Source organism: Chiloscyllium punctatum, chromosome 12 (genome assembly GCF_047496795.1).
Source record: "Chiloscyllium punctatum isolate Juve2018m chromosome 12, sChiPun1.3, whole genome shotgun sequence".
Lineage (NCBI taxonomy): Eukaryota > Metazoa > Chordata > Chondrichthyes > Orectolobiformes > Hemiscylliidae > Chiloscyllium > Chiloscyllium punctatum.
In genome coordinates this window covers 3,271,955-3,290,850 of record NC_092750.1, presented here as the reverse complement: position 1 = coordinate 3,290,850, position 18,896 = coordinate 3,271,955, and the positions used below count along the sequence as shown (strand labels likewise).

At 44.2% G+C, this 18,896-nt stretch overlaps 1 protein-coding gene across 1 annotated transcript in view; it reads left to right on the top strand.

Moving 5' to 3' along the window:
• Positions 1-18,896, top strand: part of xpc (xeroderma pigmentosum, complementation group C) — a 43,763-nt gene that overhangs the window by 9,720 nt on the left and 15,147 nt on the right. Inside the window, exons 4-9 of the mRNA XM_072581770.1 lie at positions 750-870; positions 2,935-3,019; positions 5,457-5,614; positions 6,464-6,584; positions 12,103-12,192; positions 16,273-17,256. Of these exons, the coding sequence (XP_072437871.1) occupies positions 750-870; positions 2,935-3,019; positions 5,457-5,614; positions 6,464-6,584; positions 12,103-12,192; positions 16,273-17,256 (1,559 nt within the window). The remainder of the gene's footprint in view (positions 1-749; positions 871-2,934; positions 3,020-5,456; positions 5,615-6,463; positions 6,585-12,102; positions 12,193-16,272; positions 17,257-18,896) is intronic.

Here is an 18,896-nt window from a genome sequence, read left to right as displayed (position 1 = left end):
TGCCACCCACAAGAAGAGTAGAGGAAGCTTTGCATGCAGTTTCAAAGAAAAACATGTATAGGGAGCTTTATACTGGATCTAAACCCAACCCATCCTAGGAGTGTTTGATGGTGACAATGTAGAGGGAGATTTATTCTGTATCTAAACCTCAGGCTGTCCTTCTCCTGGTGTGTTTGATGGGGGAGGTGTTGAGAAAGCTTTCCTTTCTGTTTAAAAGAATATGGGGAGTTTTGCTCTGTATCTAACTCTATGTTCTTCCAGTCCTGGGAGTGTTTAATGAGTACAGTGCAGAGGGAGCTTTATTCTGTATGTAACCACATGCTGCATTGTAAGTGTTTCATGGATATAGTGTCAAGGGAGATGACCTGTCTGTTTAAAAGAGCAGAGGGAGCTTTACTCTGTATCTAACTGTGTGCTCCCCCTGTCCTGAGAAGGTCCGGTAGGAATGGTGCAGAGGGAGCTTTATGCTATGTCTAAATTGTGCTGCCCCTCTCCTGGGAGTGTTTTATGGGGACAAGTAGAGGCAGCTTTACTCTGTGTCTAACCCTATGATGTATCTGTCCTGTGAGTGTTTGATGCTGTCACTGTCCTACTTTCTGTCACAGTGAGGGGTAATATGGTTTCACAGTCATGTTCATTTAGGTGAACATTGCTTGAAGTTCTTGAGTCATTAACTGATGTTGAATGACTGCCCAGTGATATGAAGTATCTCAGAATTTAATCATCCTTTTCTTTCCCACCTCCAACAGAGCTCCAGACCTCTATGCCAGAAGAACCATCTGCTTCTCCCTTTCCTGAACCCACCGTCCCTGCAAAACCACTCGAGATTGAAATCGAAAGTCCAGCACACGCCAAGAAGAGGGAGAGCAGGTCTGTGACCAATAATCACTTTTTCAAATTTACTGCTGTCATTATCAGAATTTAGCCTGTCAGCTGCTTTTTCACCTTGTGGGTAGCACTCTCTCTGAGTCAGTACAACTTGAGCTGAAACACACCAGACAGAAATCTGGCTCTCCCTGTTGTACATGAGAAGATAACTGAATCCACTCATTTATATGAAAGTTTTATTTCTGTTAACTGCATTCTATAAATATACATCACACTGACTACTAGCTCCCCTTATCAATTCACACCCAGTTTTTTAAAAAAAACCTGTTTCCTAATATATCTGTCATCTGTTCCCTCATTCCATTAGGTCTCCGGCATCTTTTTAGATTATATCAGACAATGAGAGCCTCCACTGCCCACTGCAGAAGCCGGTATTGATAAAATACAGCACTGTCAGCTGTTGTATTTCAGTAGGGGGAGTCCAGGATAAGGGCTACAATGTTCAAATTAAATCAGGTTGTTCAGGAATGATGTCAGGTAGGACTTCACACAAAAGAGAGTGAAAATAAGACCAGAAGCAATAGGAACTGAAACACATCATTTGGCCCCTCAACTCTGCTCCACCATCGTGGGTGATTCCACATTCCTCCTGTCCACCTTCAAAACTCATGACATTTCCATCTAGACAGCCAAAGGCTGTGTTCTCCATTACTTTTAATCGTTCCCCTTCAAGCCACTCCCCACCATGACTTGGAAATATATCGCCATTTCTTCAGTGTCTCTGAGTCAAAATCCTGAAACTCCCTCCCTAAGGGCATTATGGGTCTACCAACAGCATTTGAACTGCAGCGGTTCAAGAAGGCAGCTCACCCCACCTTCTCAAGGGGCAACGAGGTATGGGTAATAAATGCTGGGCCAGCAGTTAAGTGCAAAGTTCGGGCCTGGAGAGTTTCTGTTATGAGGAGAGATTGGACAGATTAGGGTTGTTTTCCTTACAGTAAAGAAGGTTGAGGGGGTCATGTTTGCGATGGGAACAAAATTATATGGGGCATAGACAGAGTGGACAGGAAGGAATTTTTACCCCGAACGAAGTGATCAATGACTGTCAAGGCATAGATTTAAGGTAAGGGCCAGGATGTTTAGTGGGGATGTTGGAAAAACCTTTTTTACCCAGAGGCTAGTAGAAATCTGGAACTCATTGCCTGGAAAGATGGATGGCTGAAATCCTCATCATATTTAAGAATTATTTAGGTGTGCACTTGCATTACCAAGACAGACAGGCCTTTGGGCCCAGTTAGGTGGTTGTTTTTGACTGGCGTGGACATGATGGGCCAAAGGGTCTTTTTCTGTGCTGTAGATCTCTATGACTCTGGGCCATTACTCCAACTGTTTTGCTGAGACATGACAAGGCAGGGTACACACTAAACAGAGAAAATTCAGACTTCTGCACGGAACAGCCCATTCAATACATGCACCCACTTCAACCCTTAATGATTTTAACTGTTTCTCTGATCAACATGGCTCTGGGTTCACACTGCACAACCACATGTTCAGTGAGATGTTTAACTCCATCCTCCTATCTCAACACCACCAACCAACCCCATCCCTCCAAACAAAAAAACTCCAGTCTGCCCAGTAGGGTGGCTGTAAATGAAACAAGGGCCATTAGTTTGAAGAGCAAAGGACCAACCTTGATCCCTTCACCAACATCACTGAAGTGTTACTTCATTATGCTGAGCTGGAACAAAGGAGGAGTTGAGACATGGGGCAGATCAGCCATGATCTTGGTGAATACCAGGACAGGCTTGAAGGGCTGAATGGCCTACTCCAGTTTCTATTTCTTATATTCTTATTACCTGGCCATTATCACAATGGAGTTTGTGGGAGCTTGCTGTGTGCAGATTGACTGCTGTGTTGCTTATATATTACAACATGATGGCTGCACTTGGGAGAGTGTCACTTTCAGTGGAGCAAACCTCTGGCTGTGAAAGGTGCTATAGAAATGCAAGAGTGAGTTTTCTGTGATTTTTACCTATTTAGGTGAATCAAACTTCCAACCTTGTTTTGTCCTGTAATGCTAAAAGTCCGCTGTTTAATGCTGTACAGAGAGAAGAGAGAGCTTCAGTTTGAGGATTACCTACGTCGGATGATAAACCGTTTTACTCGGAACCTCCGCATTGACATTCACAAGGTGTGTGCATGAACCTAGGATATGGTGCTTTACATTTGGAACTTTAACAATGAACTTTTGGGATTTGCAAAGTGACTTGATCTGTAAATATTTGGCTCACTCAGAGGAACTAACCTTAACCTTTGGCCTGCGTTCTGTCAACTGAACACCACCCCCTGCAAGTTCCCCTCCAAGCCCTAACTTGGAAATATATCATCGTTTCTTCACTGTCACTGGATCAAACTTCTGGAACTCCCTCCCTCAGGGCATTGTGGGTGTACCTATGGCACCTAGGCTGCAGTGGTTCAAGAAGGCAGCTCACTACCTTCCTTCGTCTCAAAAGCAACTAGGGATGGACAATAAATGCTGGCCCAGTCAGTGATGCCCACATCTCATGAGTGAATTAAAAACAAATTTTAAAATCTATGGAAAGTGGGTATTGCTGGCTGGCCATAATTTATTGTCATTGGAATAACAGAGAGCCCAAGTGTAGAGTGACTGTTTCCAATGGCAGGAGGATCTGTAACCAGATAGGGACAGATCGAAGAGAATTCTCAAAACAGCTGGAGTGTACATGAGGAAATATTTACTTATGCAGTGAGTTGTAGTGTGTGCTGTGGAAAGATATTGGAAGCAGATTCAACAATAACTTTCAAAAGACAATTGGATAAGGGCTTAATGGGGAGGGCAATCTTTCTCTGCGATGGGGAATTGGCACTAACCTGCTATCTATACCAATACCCAGAATGTGTTACTTGTGATGAACAATGAACCAAAGCATATTGGGGTTTGCAGGAAGTAGAGTTGAGGCCACAATGAGATCAGTCATGAATCTGTTAAATAATGCTGTACGCTCAAGGGATCGTATAGCATACTCTCATCATTCCTACTCTGTTCATACAGTGTCCTCAGCCCATTGTACATCTCTGCTGTATCATTATATAATCTTCTGGGAGGATTGAACAAGTTGGGGCTCTTTTCTCTTGAAAAGAGAATATTGACGATGTTGATTGGAATTCTTTTACTTGGAGATGTACAGCACGGAAACAGACCCTTCAGTCCAAGTCGTTCTCTGACTTCACCCCAGATGGGACAATCCCTGGCTGAGGACGCCAGTGAGGCGTCCATTACTGAGAGGGTCTGATAGAGTAAATACAGAGACAATCTTTCCACTTGTGAGGAGACCAGAATCAGGGGCCATAAATGTTATTAAGTCAGTAATGAACTGGAAATTCAGGAGCACCCTCTTCACCTGGAGAGTGGGGAGAATGTGGACCTCACTCCCAGAGGAAGCGGGTGGACAGGATAGTGTCGAAACATTTAAGAGGAAGCTGAATAAATACACCAGGGAGAAAGGAATATGGTGATAGGGCTGGAGGAGCACTGAAAGACTGGATGAGACAAATAGCTCTTTTTTTAACTATAATCATTATGTTGTGCCTATTCTTGCATTGGCAGACTTTAATATTTTACTGTGTACTGAGAGAAAATCAGGGCACCACACCTTAGGAAGGATATACTCACCTTGGAGGGAATACAATGTAGGTTTACAGGAATGATAACTTAACCCCTGAAGTTCAGGTATCAGGAGAGATTATACAAATTAGGCCTGTTTTCTCTAGAATCTTGAAGGTTAAGAAATGATCTGATCAAAGTATTCAGGATATTAACAGTAAAAGGCCGGGTAGACAAAGATAAAGATAAACCATTTCCATTGGTTTGGGATTCTGGAACTAGAGGGCACAGTCTGAGAATTAGGGGCAGATCGTTCGGGAGAGATCCTACAAAGAACTCTCCTCCACAAGTAGCAGTAGATGGTGGATCAGTTTTTACATCTGAGATAGATTTTTTTTTTGCTAAGTGAAGGTATTAAGGGAAATGGGCCAAAGCAGTTGTCTGGAGTTAGGCCACAGATCAACCATGACCCCATTGACTGGTGGATCGGGCTTGAAGGGCTGAATGGCTTACCTCCTGTTCTTTGTTCCTATTGTTGTCCCATTTCCATATCGCCATATCAGTCGAAGCAAACACTCCGAGACCCAATATGGCGCTACCTTCTTTACCTTTTATTCCAAGCCATGTCGAGAGAGCAATCGCCCATGAACACAAATACATGAGTTCTTGGTCTTCTGTCGAACAGCAGATTCTGAAGGAATAATATAGTCACTTACAGAGAGTAGCATCCAAATAAGGCAATGTCTATATTGATTGGATGACCATTACAATCAGCAAGCATCAACAGTAAAGATTAAATCGTTTGGCATTACACAATGGATTTCTTTACCTTGTTAAACCACTACCTTTGCCTCCAGCATCTCACTGTTTACTACAAGTTCTTATCTGGTCAAAGTCATGCTAGTTGAGCCTTTGTCAAGCAACCCTAAACTTAACTCTTTCCCTACCTGCTCATCCCTTTGTGAATTTTCTCACTATGTTTTGATTGTTATTCTTTCTGCAGGTGCATCTTCTGTGTCTGTTGGCTAACGGTATGTTCCGGAATAGGATGTGCAATGAACCAGAGCTTCAGGCCTTGGCGCTGTCCCTGGTACCTGCCACACTTGCCAAGGTGCCAGGTGGCCGTGTAGAAATTCCATACATCTCTAAACTGCTCAACTGGTAAGTCAATGAGAGTGGCCTTCCTGTCACTTCCCAAGTTAACCAAAGGCTTGCATTTAAAGTTAAAAGGAGAAGAGCAAAGGAGTGAGGTGAAGGGATTGATTGGTGATACTCAAAACCTGGATCGGAATTTTCCAGACATCACAGAGAATTGTGGACTTGGCAGAACTCAGTGAGATAGGGAGCAACAAGGCTCATGAGGGATTTGTAAATGGATTTAAGAATTTTAATATTTGAGGGATTTTTACTCAATACGTGACTGGTTATACTGAGGTTTGGTGTGATGAGCGTTTTTACTAATACATTTTAACATACTTGGTTCCTGTCAAATCCACTTCTCCTGTTAGTGAATATCCCTCCTCCCACTGTGATATTGAACGAATGGAAACTCAGGACACTTCTCAAAAACTTGTTGAGATTAGGAAAAAATTGACAAAGGAGATGGGTGGGCATTGTGGATTTGGTTTGACAGTTGGATTAATGGAGTTGCAAATATAGATTGACCATGTTCGAATTAAATAGAGATAGGAGTTTAAGGGACTGAATGGCCTCCTCTGTTCCTTCTGCCTATAAAGCATGTAAGATAACACTTTTCACTGTACCTCAGTACATGTGACAGTAATAAATCAAATTGAATATAAACTTTCCTGTGGCTATGTGGGTCTCCAAGGGCTCTCTGAGCAGCACTGTACAGCTTAGAGGGAACATTGCTCCTTCTCTTTCATGAATAGAAACAAATTGGACTCTGTGAGGTGTTCGGTCTGAGATGGGAGAACAAGGGTTTCATTTCAGCTTTGTTCCTCTGGTGTCGCTGCTCAGTATCTGTGGTCTCTTCTTTTCCATTTGCAGGTTTGTGTCATCGTTTGAGATTGACACTTCTCTCCCCAACGATGAGGCGGACTCTCTGTCTACGGTGCTGAAGAGGAGATTCAGCAGCCGTTCCACAAGGAGTGAGCAAGAAATGGTTCATGTGTGTATTTTCTGTGACTGGCAATGGTGAATCTCTGATCTCCCTGGACTGTGCACTTCAACAGGGTCCAAAATGAATTGGACTCACTGGCTCTTTGACCCGTTCCTGCCCCTTCCCCTTCTCCTCCTCCAACAGCCTACCCAGTATTCTAGGCCTCATAATTAATGGCGTAGAGTACAAGAGCAGGGAGATTATGCTGAACTTATTTAAGGATAATGATGGTGTAGTGGTGATATCACGTGATTAATAACGCTGAGGCTGAGTAAAAGTGTTCAAACCCCATCAGGGGAGTTTATTGGCTAAAAATGCTGAACACGTCTTTGGTGGGGGGGGGGGGGGGGCAGTTGGGAATCAACCACTTTGCTGTGGGTCTGGAGTTAGTTCTGACTGGGTATCGACCGCAGCGTTCCTTCCTGAAAGGACATTAGTGAAGCAGATGGATTTTTAATTGACGGTGGTTACGTTATCACCATTAGGCTAGATTTTTACTTCCAGAGTTTATTTTAAATTAAATTCAAATTTTCACCATGTGTCATGGTTGGATTTGAACCAGTGTCCCCAGAATATTACCTTGCGACTGTAGATTACTCGTCCAGTGGTGTTACCACTATGTCACAGCCTCCCCTAATAAATCAATAACATGTAAAATTGAAAGCAAGTCTCAACAATGATGACGGTAGAGATTGGAACGAGGGCCAGGTGGATCTTATTTACTGGGGTTGTTAACCTGAGCCAATCAGGGAGCCCTGGCTGACAGATAAACAGGAGAAAAATAAGCACTACTGCTGTTGGGTGGTAGTGTAGATAAAAAAGAATGAAAAAGATAAAAAAAATTAATAAACAGAATTGTCAGAGAGTCTACTCATTCTAGGGACTGGCTCTGAGCTAGCTGGTCAGAGTCCATGTACTGTGCACATGTTAATAAAGGGTGACTTGGTGACAGGATACTGGCCTCTGTTCAAATAATCCAGTGAATGATCATTGATTTTCATTAAACACAGCTCATTGATTAGGAAATATGTCCTTACCCAGTCTGGCCTATACGTGACTGCAGACCAGTGTGGTTAAGAAGGTGGTTAGAGAAGGCAATCTATGTCGGCCTTCATACTGAGAGTTTGAGTGCAGTTAAAAAGAGTGGCTTGCTGCAACAAAAACAGAAATTGATAAAGAAACTCAGCAGAAACATTTCTGAAGAAGGGTCACTGGACTTGAACTGTTGACTCTGCTTTCTTTCCGAAGATGCTGCTTGACTTGCGGACCTCTCCAACAATTTCTGTTTTGTTCCATATTTCTAGCATCCGTAGTTCTTTGTTTTATGTCTTGCTGCAGTTATACAGGGCATTGGTGCGGCCACACCTGGGGTATTGTATACAGTTTTGGTCTCGTTATTTGAGGAGGAATGTTGTTGCTGCAGAAGGAATGCAGTGAAGGTTTACCAGGCTGGTCCCTGGGATGGCAGGACTGATATGAGGAGAAATTGATTCAGTTAGGATTGCACTGGAGTTTAGAAGAATGAAGGGGGATCTCTTAGAAACCTATAAAATTCTAACAGGTTAGATGCAGGAAGGATGTTCTTCGTGTTTGAGGAGTCCTGAACCAGGGGTCATCGTTAAAGGATAAACCATCTAGGACTGAGATAAGGAGAAATTTCTTCACCCAGAGAGTGGTGAGCCTGAGGAATTCCCTACCACAGAAAGTGGTTGAGGCTAAGACATTACGTATTTTCAGGGAGTTAGATAAAGCTCTCCTGGCTAAAGGGTTCAGGGTGATGTGAGAGGGCAGGATCGGGGTATTGAGCTCAATGATCAGCCACCATCATGTTGAACATAGAACAGTACAGCACAGTACAGGCCTTTCGGATCTCCGTGTTGTGCCGACCTTTGATCCAACTTGAAGATCAGACTAACCTACAAACCTTTTGTTGTACTAATCTATGCCTCTCATCATCTTGTACACCTCTATCAAGTCACCTCTCATCCTTCTTCACTCCAATGAGAAAAGTCCTATCTCATTCGACATTCCTTCATAAGATATGCCCTCCAGTCCAGGAAGCACCCTGGTAATTCCCTTCTGCACTATCTCTAAAGCTTCCACATCTTGGGCGGCACAGTGGTTAGCACTGCTGCCTCACAGCGCCAGAGACCCTGGTTCAATTCCCACCTCAAGCGACTGACTGTGTGGAGTTTGCACTTTCTTCCCGTGTCTGCGTGGGTTTCCTCCAGGTGCTCCGGTTTCCTCCCACAGTCCAAAAGTGTCCAGGTCAGGTGAATTGGCCATGCTAAATTGTCCGTAGTGTTAGGTAAGGGGTAATTGTAGGGGTATGGGTGGTTTGCGCTTCGGTGGGTCGGTGTGGATTTGTTGGGCCGAAGGGCCTGTTTCCACACTGTAATCTAATCTAATCTAATCTTTCCCATAATGAGGAGACCCGAACTGAACACAATATTCCAAGTATGGTCTAATCATGTCTCCATAGAGCTGCAGCATAACCTTGTGGCTCTTAAATTCATTCCTCCTGCTAATGAAAGCCAACGCACCATATGCCTTCTTAACAACCTCAATCTGGGTGGCAACTTTGAGGGATCTATGGACATGGACCCAAGATCCCTCTGTTCCTCCACACTGCTAAGAATCCTGACTTTAACCCTGAAACCTAATTTGACCTTTTGATCACTTCACACTTTTCCAGGTTGAACTCCATCTGCCACTTCTCAGCCCAGCTCTGCATCCTGTCAATGTCTTGTTGCAGTCTACAACAGCCCTCCACACTATCCACAACTCCACCAATCTTCATGTCATTGGCAAACGTACTAACCCACCCTTCTACTTGCTCATCCAAGTCATTTATAAAAATCACAATCAGCATATGTCCCACAAGTCACCGAACTCCAGACTGAATACTTCCAACCTACCTAAAGTCTTCTATGGGTCAGCCAATTCTGTATCCAGACAGACAGGTTTCCCTGTATTCCATGCCTCCTCTTTCTGAATAAGCCCACCATGGGGAACTTTATTAAATGTCTTGCTAAAATCCATGCGTACCACATCCAGTACTCTACCTTCATCAACATGTTTTACCACATCCTCAAAGAATTCAGTAAGATGTGTGAGGTATGACCTGCCCCTCACAAAGCCATGCTATCTCTAATCAAGCTACATGGTTTTCCAAGTAATCATAAAGCCTGTCTCTCAGAATCCGCTCCAATACTTTGCCCACCTTGACGTAAGACTGACTGGGTAAAAATAATGACTGCAGATGCTGGAAACCAGATTCTGGATTAGAGTGGTGTTGGAAAAGCACAGCAGTTCAGGCAGCATCCGAGGAGCAGTAAAATTCATGTTTCGGGCAAAAGCCCTTCATCAGGAATGACTGGCTGGTCTGTAATTACCAGGTTTATCCCATTCCCTTTCTTGAACAAGGGATTAATGTTTGCCAACCTCCAATCATCTGGCAGTACTCTCTTCCATCGCTTCCTGTAGTAACCTAGGATAGATCCTGCCTGGGAGAAAGTGAGGACTGCAGATGCTGGAAATCAGAGCTTAAAAGTGTGTTGCTGGAAAAGCGCAGCAGGTCAGGCAGCATCAAAGGAGTAGGAGAATCGATGTTTTGGGAAGAAGGGCTTATGCCCGAAACGTCGATTGTCCGACTCCTTTGATGCTGCCTGACCTGCTGCTCTATATCCCGCCTAGCCCAGGGGATTTATCTATCCTTATGTTTTTCAAAATTTTCAGCACAGCCTCCTTCCTATCATCAATCTGTCCGAGCTCGTCAGCCTGCTTCACACTGTCCTCAGAAATGTCAAGATCCCTCTCAGTAGTGAATACTGAAGCATTAAGGACCTCCTCTACCTCCTTCAACTCCAGGCGCAAGTTCCCTCCACTATCCCGGGTCGGCCCTACCCTCACTCAGGCCATCCTCCTGTTCCTCACATAAGAGTAGAACGCCTTAGGGTTTTCCTTAATCCTACCCACTAAAGCTTTTTCTTGTTCCCTTCTAGCTCTCCTAAATCCATTCTTCAGTTCCGTCCTAGCTACCTTGTAACCCTCTAAAGCCATTGAATGGCAGAGCACGCTCTCAATGGCTGAAATAGCCTACTCCTGCTCCTATCTTCCATATTTCAGAACTGTCCTCTAAAGTGGCCATTTGGCCCAGTCACACTGTTCCGTCCCACTACAGAAAGATGCAGCAGTTCAAGAAAATGGTTCAACACCAATGTCTTGAAGGCAATTAGGGACAGGCAAAAAAAAACATTGGCCCTGCCAGTGATGCTCACATTCCAAGGGGAAAAAAAAAGTGTTTTAAAATATCAACTTTGTGGCTGAAGCATCTATTAACTGCAACCATAGAAACACTGAAACAAATTAGCCAATCAGACCCAGGGAAAATTCAATCCTTTATTCCAACTACCTCTCTCCTGTCTCCCTCCATCCTCTCTCTCCTTATTTCCCTCTTAATCTGTCTTTCTTTCCCTCCTTCTTTGTCTGCCTTTCTCCATCTCTCCTTTCTTCCTCTCTCTTTTCAGCTCTCACTCTTTTTCTCTTGCTCTCTTCGTCACACACAGTTTCCCAATCTCATTCCCTGTTGGTTTTCTCTCTCTCTCTCTCTCTCTCTCTCTCTCTCTCTCTCTCTGTCTCTTTTGTCCTTTCACACATTTTCTCTCTCGCCACCTTCGTTCTCTCCCATTTTTCACCTCAACCTTCCGCACCTCATTTTATTTCCTCCATCGCCATGCTGGAGAAAACATGCCCTTAAACTGGAAAGGATGTAAAAAAAGTATTCACAAGGATGCTATTGAGACTGGAGGGTTAGACTTATAAGGAGAGGCTGGAACTTTTTTCCCTGAAGTGTAGGAGGCTGAGGGGTAACCTTAAAAGTTCATAAAATTGTGAGAGGCACAGATAGGGTAAATAGCTAAGATCTTTTCCCCAGGGTAGGGGAGTCCAAAACTAGAGGGTATGGATTTAAGGTGAGAGGGGAAAGATTTGAAATGGACCTGATGGATGACTTTTTCTATCAAGAGGGTGGTGCGTGTATGGAATGAGCTGCCAGAGGAAGTGGCAGAGACGGGCACAATTATAACATCTAAAAGACATTTGGAACAGGTACACAAATAGGAAAAGTGTAGAGGTTTATGGGCCAAATGCAAGCAAATGGGACTAATTGAGTTTAGGAAACCTGATTGATATGGATATGTTGAGCCAAAGGACCTGTTTCTGTGACTCTTTCAGTCATTTCTTTTTGTCTGTTGTTCCTCTCTTTTGTTCCAAGGCCATGTGCTCTCCTTCAGTGCTCTGTTCTCTCTCTCTCGCTCTCTCTCTCCCTCGCTCGCTCTCCCTCGCTCTCTCGCTCGCTCTCTCATTTTTTCTCTCTCGCTCTCTCACTCGCGCTCTCTCCTGGAGGGATGTAATTTCGTGAGCAATCTTAAACATTGAAAGGAATTGAATTGTTTGACCTTCTTTGATATTTGTGTGCTGTTGTATTTCTCAATTCTCATTTAACGATCTGATTTTGTTTTAACAGTTGTTTCTAATCATCCTTCGGACTCTGGCCATGGCATCACGGCTTGTGATTTCATTTCAACCTGTTCCATTTAAAGAAAATTTGAAAGCGGTAAGAAATCAATCTGATTATGATCACTTCATTTTTTTTCCTCGGCCTCTTAGGAACAGGAGGAGATTACACCAAACAATCATTGGGTGATCTGCATCTTAAAACTATGCACCTGCCTTGATTCCACAAACTCTCAAATTTCTGCTCAACAAAAATCTAGCAACCTCCGTTTCGAAATTTCATAGAGTCAAAATCCTACAGCACGGAGACAAGCCCTTTGGCCCAAACTGGTCCATGCCGACGAAAATGTCCATCCACACTAACCCCATTTCCCTGCACTGGGCCCATATCCTTGTAAATACTTCCTATCGATGTATGTGTTCAAATGTCTTTTAAACGTTGTTAACGTACCCACCTCAACCATTTCTGCTGACAGTTCATTCCATGTCCATGCTACCCTCTGTGTTTAAAAGAAAGGTTGCCCCTCAGGTTCCCTTTTATTCTTTCCCCTCTAACCTTAAACTGATGCCCTCTAGTGCTCGATTCCCCAACCCTGGGAAAAACACTGAGTGCATTCATCCTGTCCATGCCTCTCATGATCGTATTCACTTTCATAAGATCCCCCCTCAGTCTCCTATGCTCTAAAGAAAAAAGTCCTAGCTTGTCCAACCTCTCCCTGTAACTCAAACCCTTGAGACCTGGCAACATCCTTGTAAATTTCTCCTGCACTCTTTCCAGTTTAATAACATCCTTCCCATAGCAAGGTGACCAAAACTGAACACAATCCTCCAAGTGTGGCCTCACCAATGTCCTGTGCAACTGTAACATAACTTCCCAACTTCTATACTCAGTGCCCTGACTGATGAAGGCCAGTGTGTCAAATGCCGCCTTCGCTGCCCTGTCTACCTGGGACTCCACTTTCAGAGAACCATGCACCTGAATTCCAAGGTCCTTCTGTTCCACTACATTCCTGAAGACCCTACCATTCCCCATGAAACTCCTACCTTGTTTGTTTTTCCAAAATACAAGACCCTGCACTTAGATATATTAAACTCCATTTGCCATTTCTCAGCCCACTTCCCTAGCTGAACTCTAATTGACCCTCACGTTCAAAATGATTTGGGCAAGACAGACAGTTGCAGATTTCCTCTTCGCTCTGTCTACAGAGGTGCTTTTTGATACCCAGTTACTCTTTGCCAACTCTGTCATCATTCTTTGAATGCTGTGATAGGGTCAGTGGGCTAATCCACTGTGGAAGCTGTCACAGCATGACTGACTCCACCTCCTCTCCTTGGCCCTTACTGATGCTATCCACAGTCGTGTGGCGAGACTAGTACTTCAAAGAATCAAACACTGATTGTAATCTTCCATAAGGCTGACCAAAGCTTTGGACCTAATGGGATGCATTCTGGGATATTAAAGGGAGTAGCTCCAGAGACAGTGGATGTACTGGAAGTAATCTTGCAGGAATTCTTAGATTCTGGAAAAGTGCCAGAGGATTGGAAAAGGAGGTTGACAAAAAGAAACAAGTGCTGTAGGCCAGTTAGCTTAACATCTGTTAATGAGAAAATCTCAAGAGGTTAAGCATTTAGAGGTCATCAAGGGGAAATCATAGCTGACAAATTTATTGGAACTATTTGAAGGGGTAGCAAGCAGGATAGATTAAGTGGAAGCAGTGGTTTCATATACTTGGATTTTCAGAAGGGGTTTGATAGGGTACCACACATTAGGCTTAAAGAGCTCCTGGCGTTGGAGATAGTATATTTGCATAGATAGAAGATCGGCTAACTAATAGAAGACAGAATATTGGGGTATAGGGGAATTCAGAATGAATTACAAAATCCCTACAGTGTAGAAACAGGCCATTCAGCCCAACAAGTCCACACCATCCCTCTGGAGAGTATCCCATCCAGACCCATCTCCCTACCATTTCCCTGTAACCCTACATTTCCCATGGCTAATCCACCTAACCTGTACATCCATGATCCCTATGGGAAATTTAGCATAGCAATCCACCTAACCTGTACATCTTTAGATTGTGGGGAGAAACCAGAGGACTAGGAGGAAACTCATGCAGACACTGGGAGAATGTGTAGACTCCACACAGGCAGCTGCCCGAGGGTAGAATTGAACCTGGGTCCCTGGCGCTGTGAGGCAGCAGTGCTAACCACTAAGCCACCATGCTGCCCATAAAGGCAACCTGTATCTAGAGGAGTGCTACAGGAATTAGTCATTGGGGGGGGGGGGGGGGGCACAATAATTTGTCATGTGTATTAATGACTGAGATGGGGAAAGTGAATGTACTATCATCAAATTTACAGATGACACAAAAATAAGGATAAAGACAAATGGTGAAGATGACACTAGGAGCCTGTTGAGGTATATAAACAGGTGAAGTGAGTGGGCAAGAACTTGAAGACATGGAATATAATGTGGGGAAATATGAGCTTATGCATTTGACAGGAAGAATAGAAGGGCTGAATATTATTTAAATAGAAAAAGATCACAGAAAGATGTCGAACAGAGAGATTTGAATCCTCACAATTTAAAAAAATTCATTCCTTCGATGAGGCTGTCACTATGCAGCATATATTACCCATCCCTAATTGCCCAGAGGGCAGTTAAGAGTCAACCACATTTCTGTGGGTCTGGAGTCACATGTTGGCCAGACCAGGTAAGGTTGGCTGATTCCTTCCCTAAAGGACATTAGTGACCCAGATGGGTTTTTTCCAACAATCAATTCAGTCATCATAAGAGTCTTAATTCCAGATTTTACTTTTGTTTGTTGAGTCCAAATTCCACCATCTGCCGTGGTGGGATTCGAGCCCAGGTCCACAGAAGATTAATTTGGTCTCTGAATTTAACAGTCAAGTGATAATACCACTTGGCCATTGCCTCCCCCCGGATCACAAAAAGCCAGCATCCAGGTTCAGCAGGTAATCGGGAAGGCAAATAGAATGCTAGCCTTTATTTCAAAGGGAAAGGAGTATAAAAGTAGGGAGGATTTGCTAAAACTGTACAAGGCACTCGTCAGAGCTCAGCTGGGATACTGCGAACAGTTGTATCTCTGATCTAAAGTAAGACATACTGGCATCGGAGGCAGTCTAGAGAAGATTCAATTGGCTTATTTTCCCTGATGGAATGGTATGGAAGGATCTTCTTATGATGAGAGTTGAGTCGGTTTAGAAGAATGAGAGGTGATCTTATTGAAATATATAAGATCGTTAGAGGGCTTGACAGGGGAAATGCAGAAAAGTTGTTTACCCTTATGGGAGAGTGTAGGACCAGAGGGCATCATCTCAAAATAAAGGGTTGCCAATTTAAGACCGAAACAAAGAGGAATTTCTTCTCTGAGGGTAGTAAATCTGTGGAATTCTTCACCACAAAGGGCTGTTGAGGCTAGGTTGTTAAGTACATTCAAGACTGAGAGATTTTTTTTAATCATAACAGAATCGAGGGTTGTGTGGAAAAAGACAGGAATGTGAAGTTGAGGGTTATTGGGTCAGCTGTGATCTCACTGAATGGCCTGCATCTGCTCTTCTATCTTATGGTCTTAAAGTCCTATAACTCCAAACCTGACAGCATTGTGGTGTGCTGCTGCCAAATGGACCACTGTAGTTCAAGGAAGTAGCTCATCACCATCCCCCAACTACAGGGTAATTGTGAATGGACAATAAATGCAGGTCAAGTGCAGTGACATCCATGTTTTATCAATGAATTTTTTAAGAAGTTCCCTTTACTTTCTGTTTGCTGAACTTCGCCATGCATGTGCACATAATTATGTGCAGACTCTTTGCTTCCTGAGCATCCCATTCCCAATTGCTGTCTAGCTCCATACATGAAGCTTAGAGGGAACGCTGGGGACAGCCTAGAGTTGTGGACCACCATTCCAAAGCTGTACCAATAAGGGACCCCCTCTACAGCCTTTACACCACAATGCAACTCCCTTTGTGCCTCTGCTCAGCTGTCCTCTATCACCAACACCAATTGTCCCAGAGAAACTATGAGCAGAGTCTAAGGTTTGCAGTTGTTCCAGCCACATTCTGGCAATGTTAAGACTTGAGCCCGCCAGCTTTGAGTTATGAAATGTGCAACTGAACTTGGTCTCGACTCTAAAATCTTTTGTCTCTTCTACTTTAGAAGAACGTGAGGGGCAGCAAATCTAAAGATAATTCCCAGAAAGTTGGTCACTCGGTCCCAGACACTAAACAAGAGTGTGTGCCTGAGAAAGGAGCAAACGGAGGAGTCGTAGTTAAACTGGAGAGGGAGCAAGATGGTGCAGTGAAGCTGTTGACTGAACGAGAAGGCAAGTCTCGGCCAGCATCGAAAAGGAACCCTGCAGAACGTGCAAACAGTGGGGGAAATGCTAGAAGGAGAACTAAAACTGACAAAACTCTTGACAGAGGTTCTGCTGAATCTGGATTTGAGGATGAGGAGTGCCCACTATCTAAAACATCTGTCTCTCCAAGGCCAAAGAATGAGCGTAGAAGGAGAGTAGCCTCAAAAGTATGTTACAAGGAAGAGGACACTGAAGGCGATGATGAGAGCGATTCTGATTTTGAGGTTGGCAATGGTTCTGATTCTAACAGTTATTCCGATGGAGATAAGAAGGGCAAGAGAATCTCTTCACAAATGAAGTCTCCCCAAGGCAAGCAAGCAGTAGAGTCTTCAATCTTTAGGACTCCCAAGTGTGAGGACAGTGAGGAAGATGATTTTGAGAACACTCCAGGGAAAACCAAACCCTGTAAGAGAAGGTCTTCAAACTCCAACAAAGCCAAAGCCAACAGCAGAGGTGGAAGAATGATTAGGGAGGTGTCCCTGAATTCAAAAGACTCCGATCAATGGATTGAGGTCTATGCAGAGATAGAGAAGAAGTGGGTAGCAGTTGACTGTGTACGCAACACTGTGAACCAGCCGGAACTCTGTGCTAAATATGCTTCCAAACCATTCTCCTACATCATCAGCTTTGACAACGAGAATTGTGTGAGAGACGTCACCCAGAGATACGATGGGGCTTGGATGACCGTGACGAGGAAACACCGTGTTGACCCTGCCTGGTGGGACCAGACTTTGGCAGCCTACAGAAGCAATCATACAGAGCGTGAGAGAGATGAAGACCAGGAGGTAGGTGGCATTTACTTCGGAGCCAGATAGACTGAGAGGCAACCATTCGGTGCATTGTCATTCCCATTCTCTCTGCTGATGGTGATGAGGCAGAGTTCCCACGGCCAACATTTGCTGGCTATCTCCTCATTCCAATGTTGATATTATTGTTAGCACTTAACAAAGATGATTATTCCAGAACAGCTTGTACTCTCTGATATGACACACTTCAGAAAATTAAAAAATTTAAATTGATTAAATTTATTAATCATTTTAACCTCAGGCAAACAAAACATATACAGAGGAACTTCGATTATCTGAACGACATAGGCAGGGAGTATTTCGTTTGGATAACATAATTTAGCCAAGCATCCGGACCTTGCAGTCTTGCTGGACAATCCGAAATTCAGATAAACAAATGCTGGATAATCGAGGTTCCACTGTAACTCTAGTAACTAAAACTTTAATCCTCTTCTTTAATTCATACATCTACAGACACAATCAAACAACAAACACGGATGTTTTTGATGAAGGAAAAGTTACTGAAGAAACACATTCAATAGCATCAATCCACAGGATTTAATGCATCCTTGTATTCACCCAGGTCCATCTGGACATCGAAATTCCTATTGTCTCCAAATGATTTGTTGTAAATTCTCAACTACTGACATGTTTCAGTTGGCTCACTAACTAATCAGTCGGTTAGTCACTGGTTAAAGACAACTGGTAAGAGAGAATAGCAGCCATCTTCCAGATTTTGATTACTTCACTGCAGAGAGAGTGAAACCCTTTCTCTGTTGCAGCCTGGCAGCTCGCTTCTCTCTCTCTCTCTCTCTCTCTCTCTCTCTCTCTCTCACACTCTCTCTCTCTCACGCTCACTCTCACGCTCACTCTCACTCTCTCTCTCACGCTCTCTCTCTCTCACGCTCTCTCTCTCTCACGCTCTCTCTCTCTCACGCTCTCTCTCTCTCACGCTCTCTCTCTCTCACGCTCTCTCTCTCTCACGCTCTCTCTCTCTCACGCTCTCTCTCTCTCACGCTCTCTCTCTCTCACGCTCTCTCTCTCTCACGCTCTCTCTCTCTCACGCTCTCTCTCTCTCACGCTCTCTCTCTCTCACGCTCTCTCTCTCTCACGCTCTCTCTCTCTCACGCTCTCTCTCTCTCACGCTCTCTCTCTCACGCTCTCTCTCTCTCACGCTCTCTCTCTCTCACGCTCTCTCTCTCTCACGCTCTCTCTCTCTCACGCTCTCTCTCTCTCACGCTCTCTCTCTCTCACGCTCTCTCTCTCTCACGCTCTCTCTCTCTCTCACGCTCTCTCTCTCTCACGCTCTCTCTCTCTCTCACGCTCTCTCTCTCTCACGCTCTCTCTCTCTCACGCTCTCTCTCTCTCACGCTCTCTCTCTCTCACGCTCTCTCTCTCTCACGCTCTCTCTCTCTCACGCTCTCTCTCTCTCACGCTCTCTCTCTCTCACGCTCTCTCTCTCTCACGCTCTCTCTCTCTCACGCTCTCTCTCTCTCACGCTCTCTCTCTCTCACGCTCTCTCTCTCTCACGCTCTCTCTCTCTCACGCTCTCTCTCTCTCACGCTCTCTCTCTCTCACGCTCTCTCTCTCTCACGCTCTCTCTCTCTCACGCTCTCTCTCTCTCACGCTCTCTCTCTCTC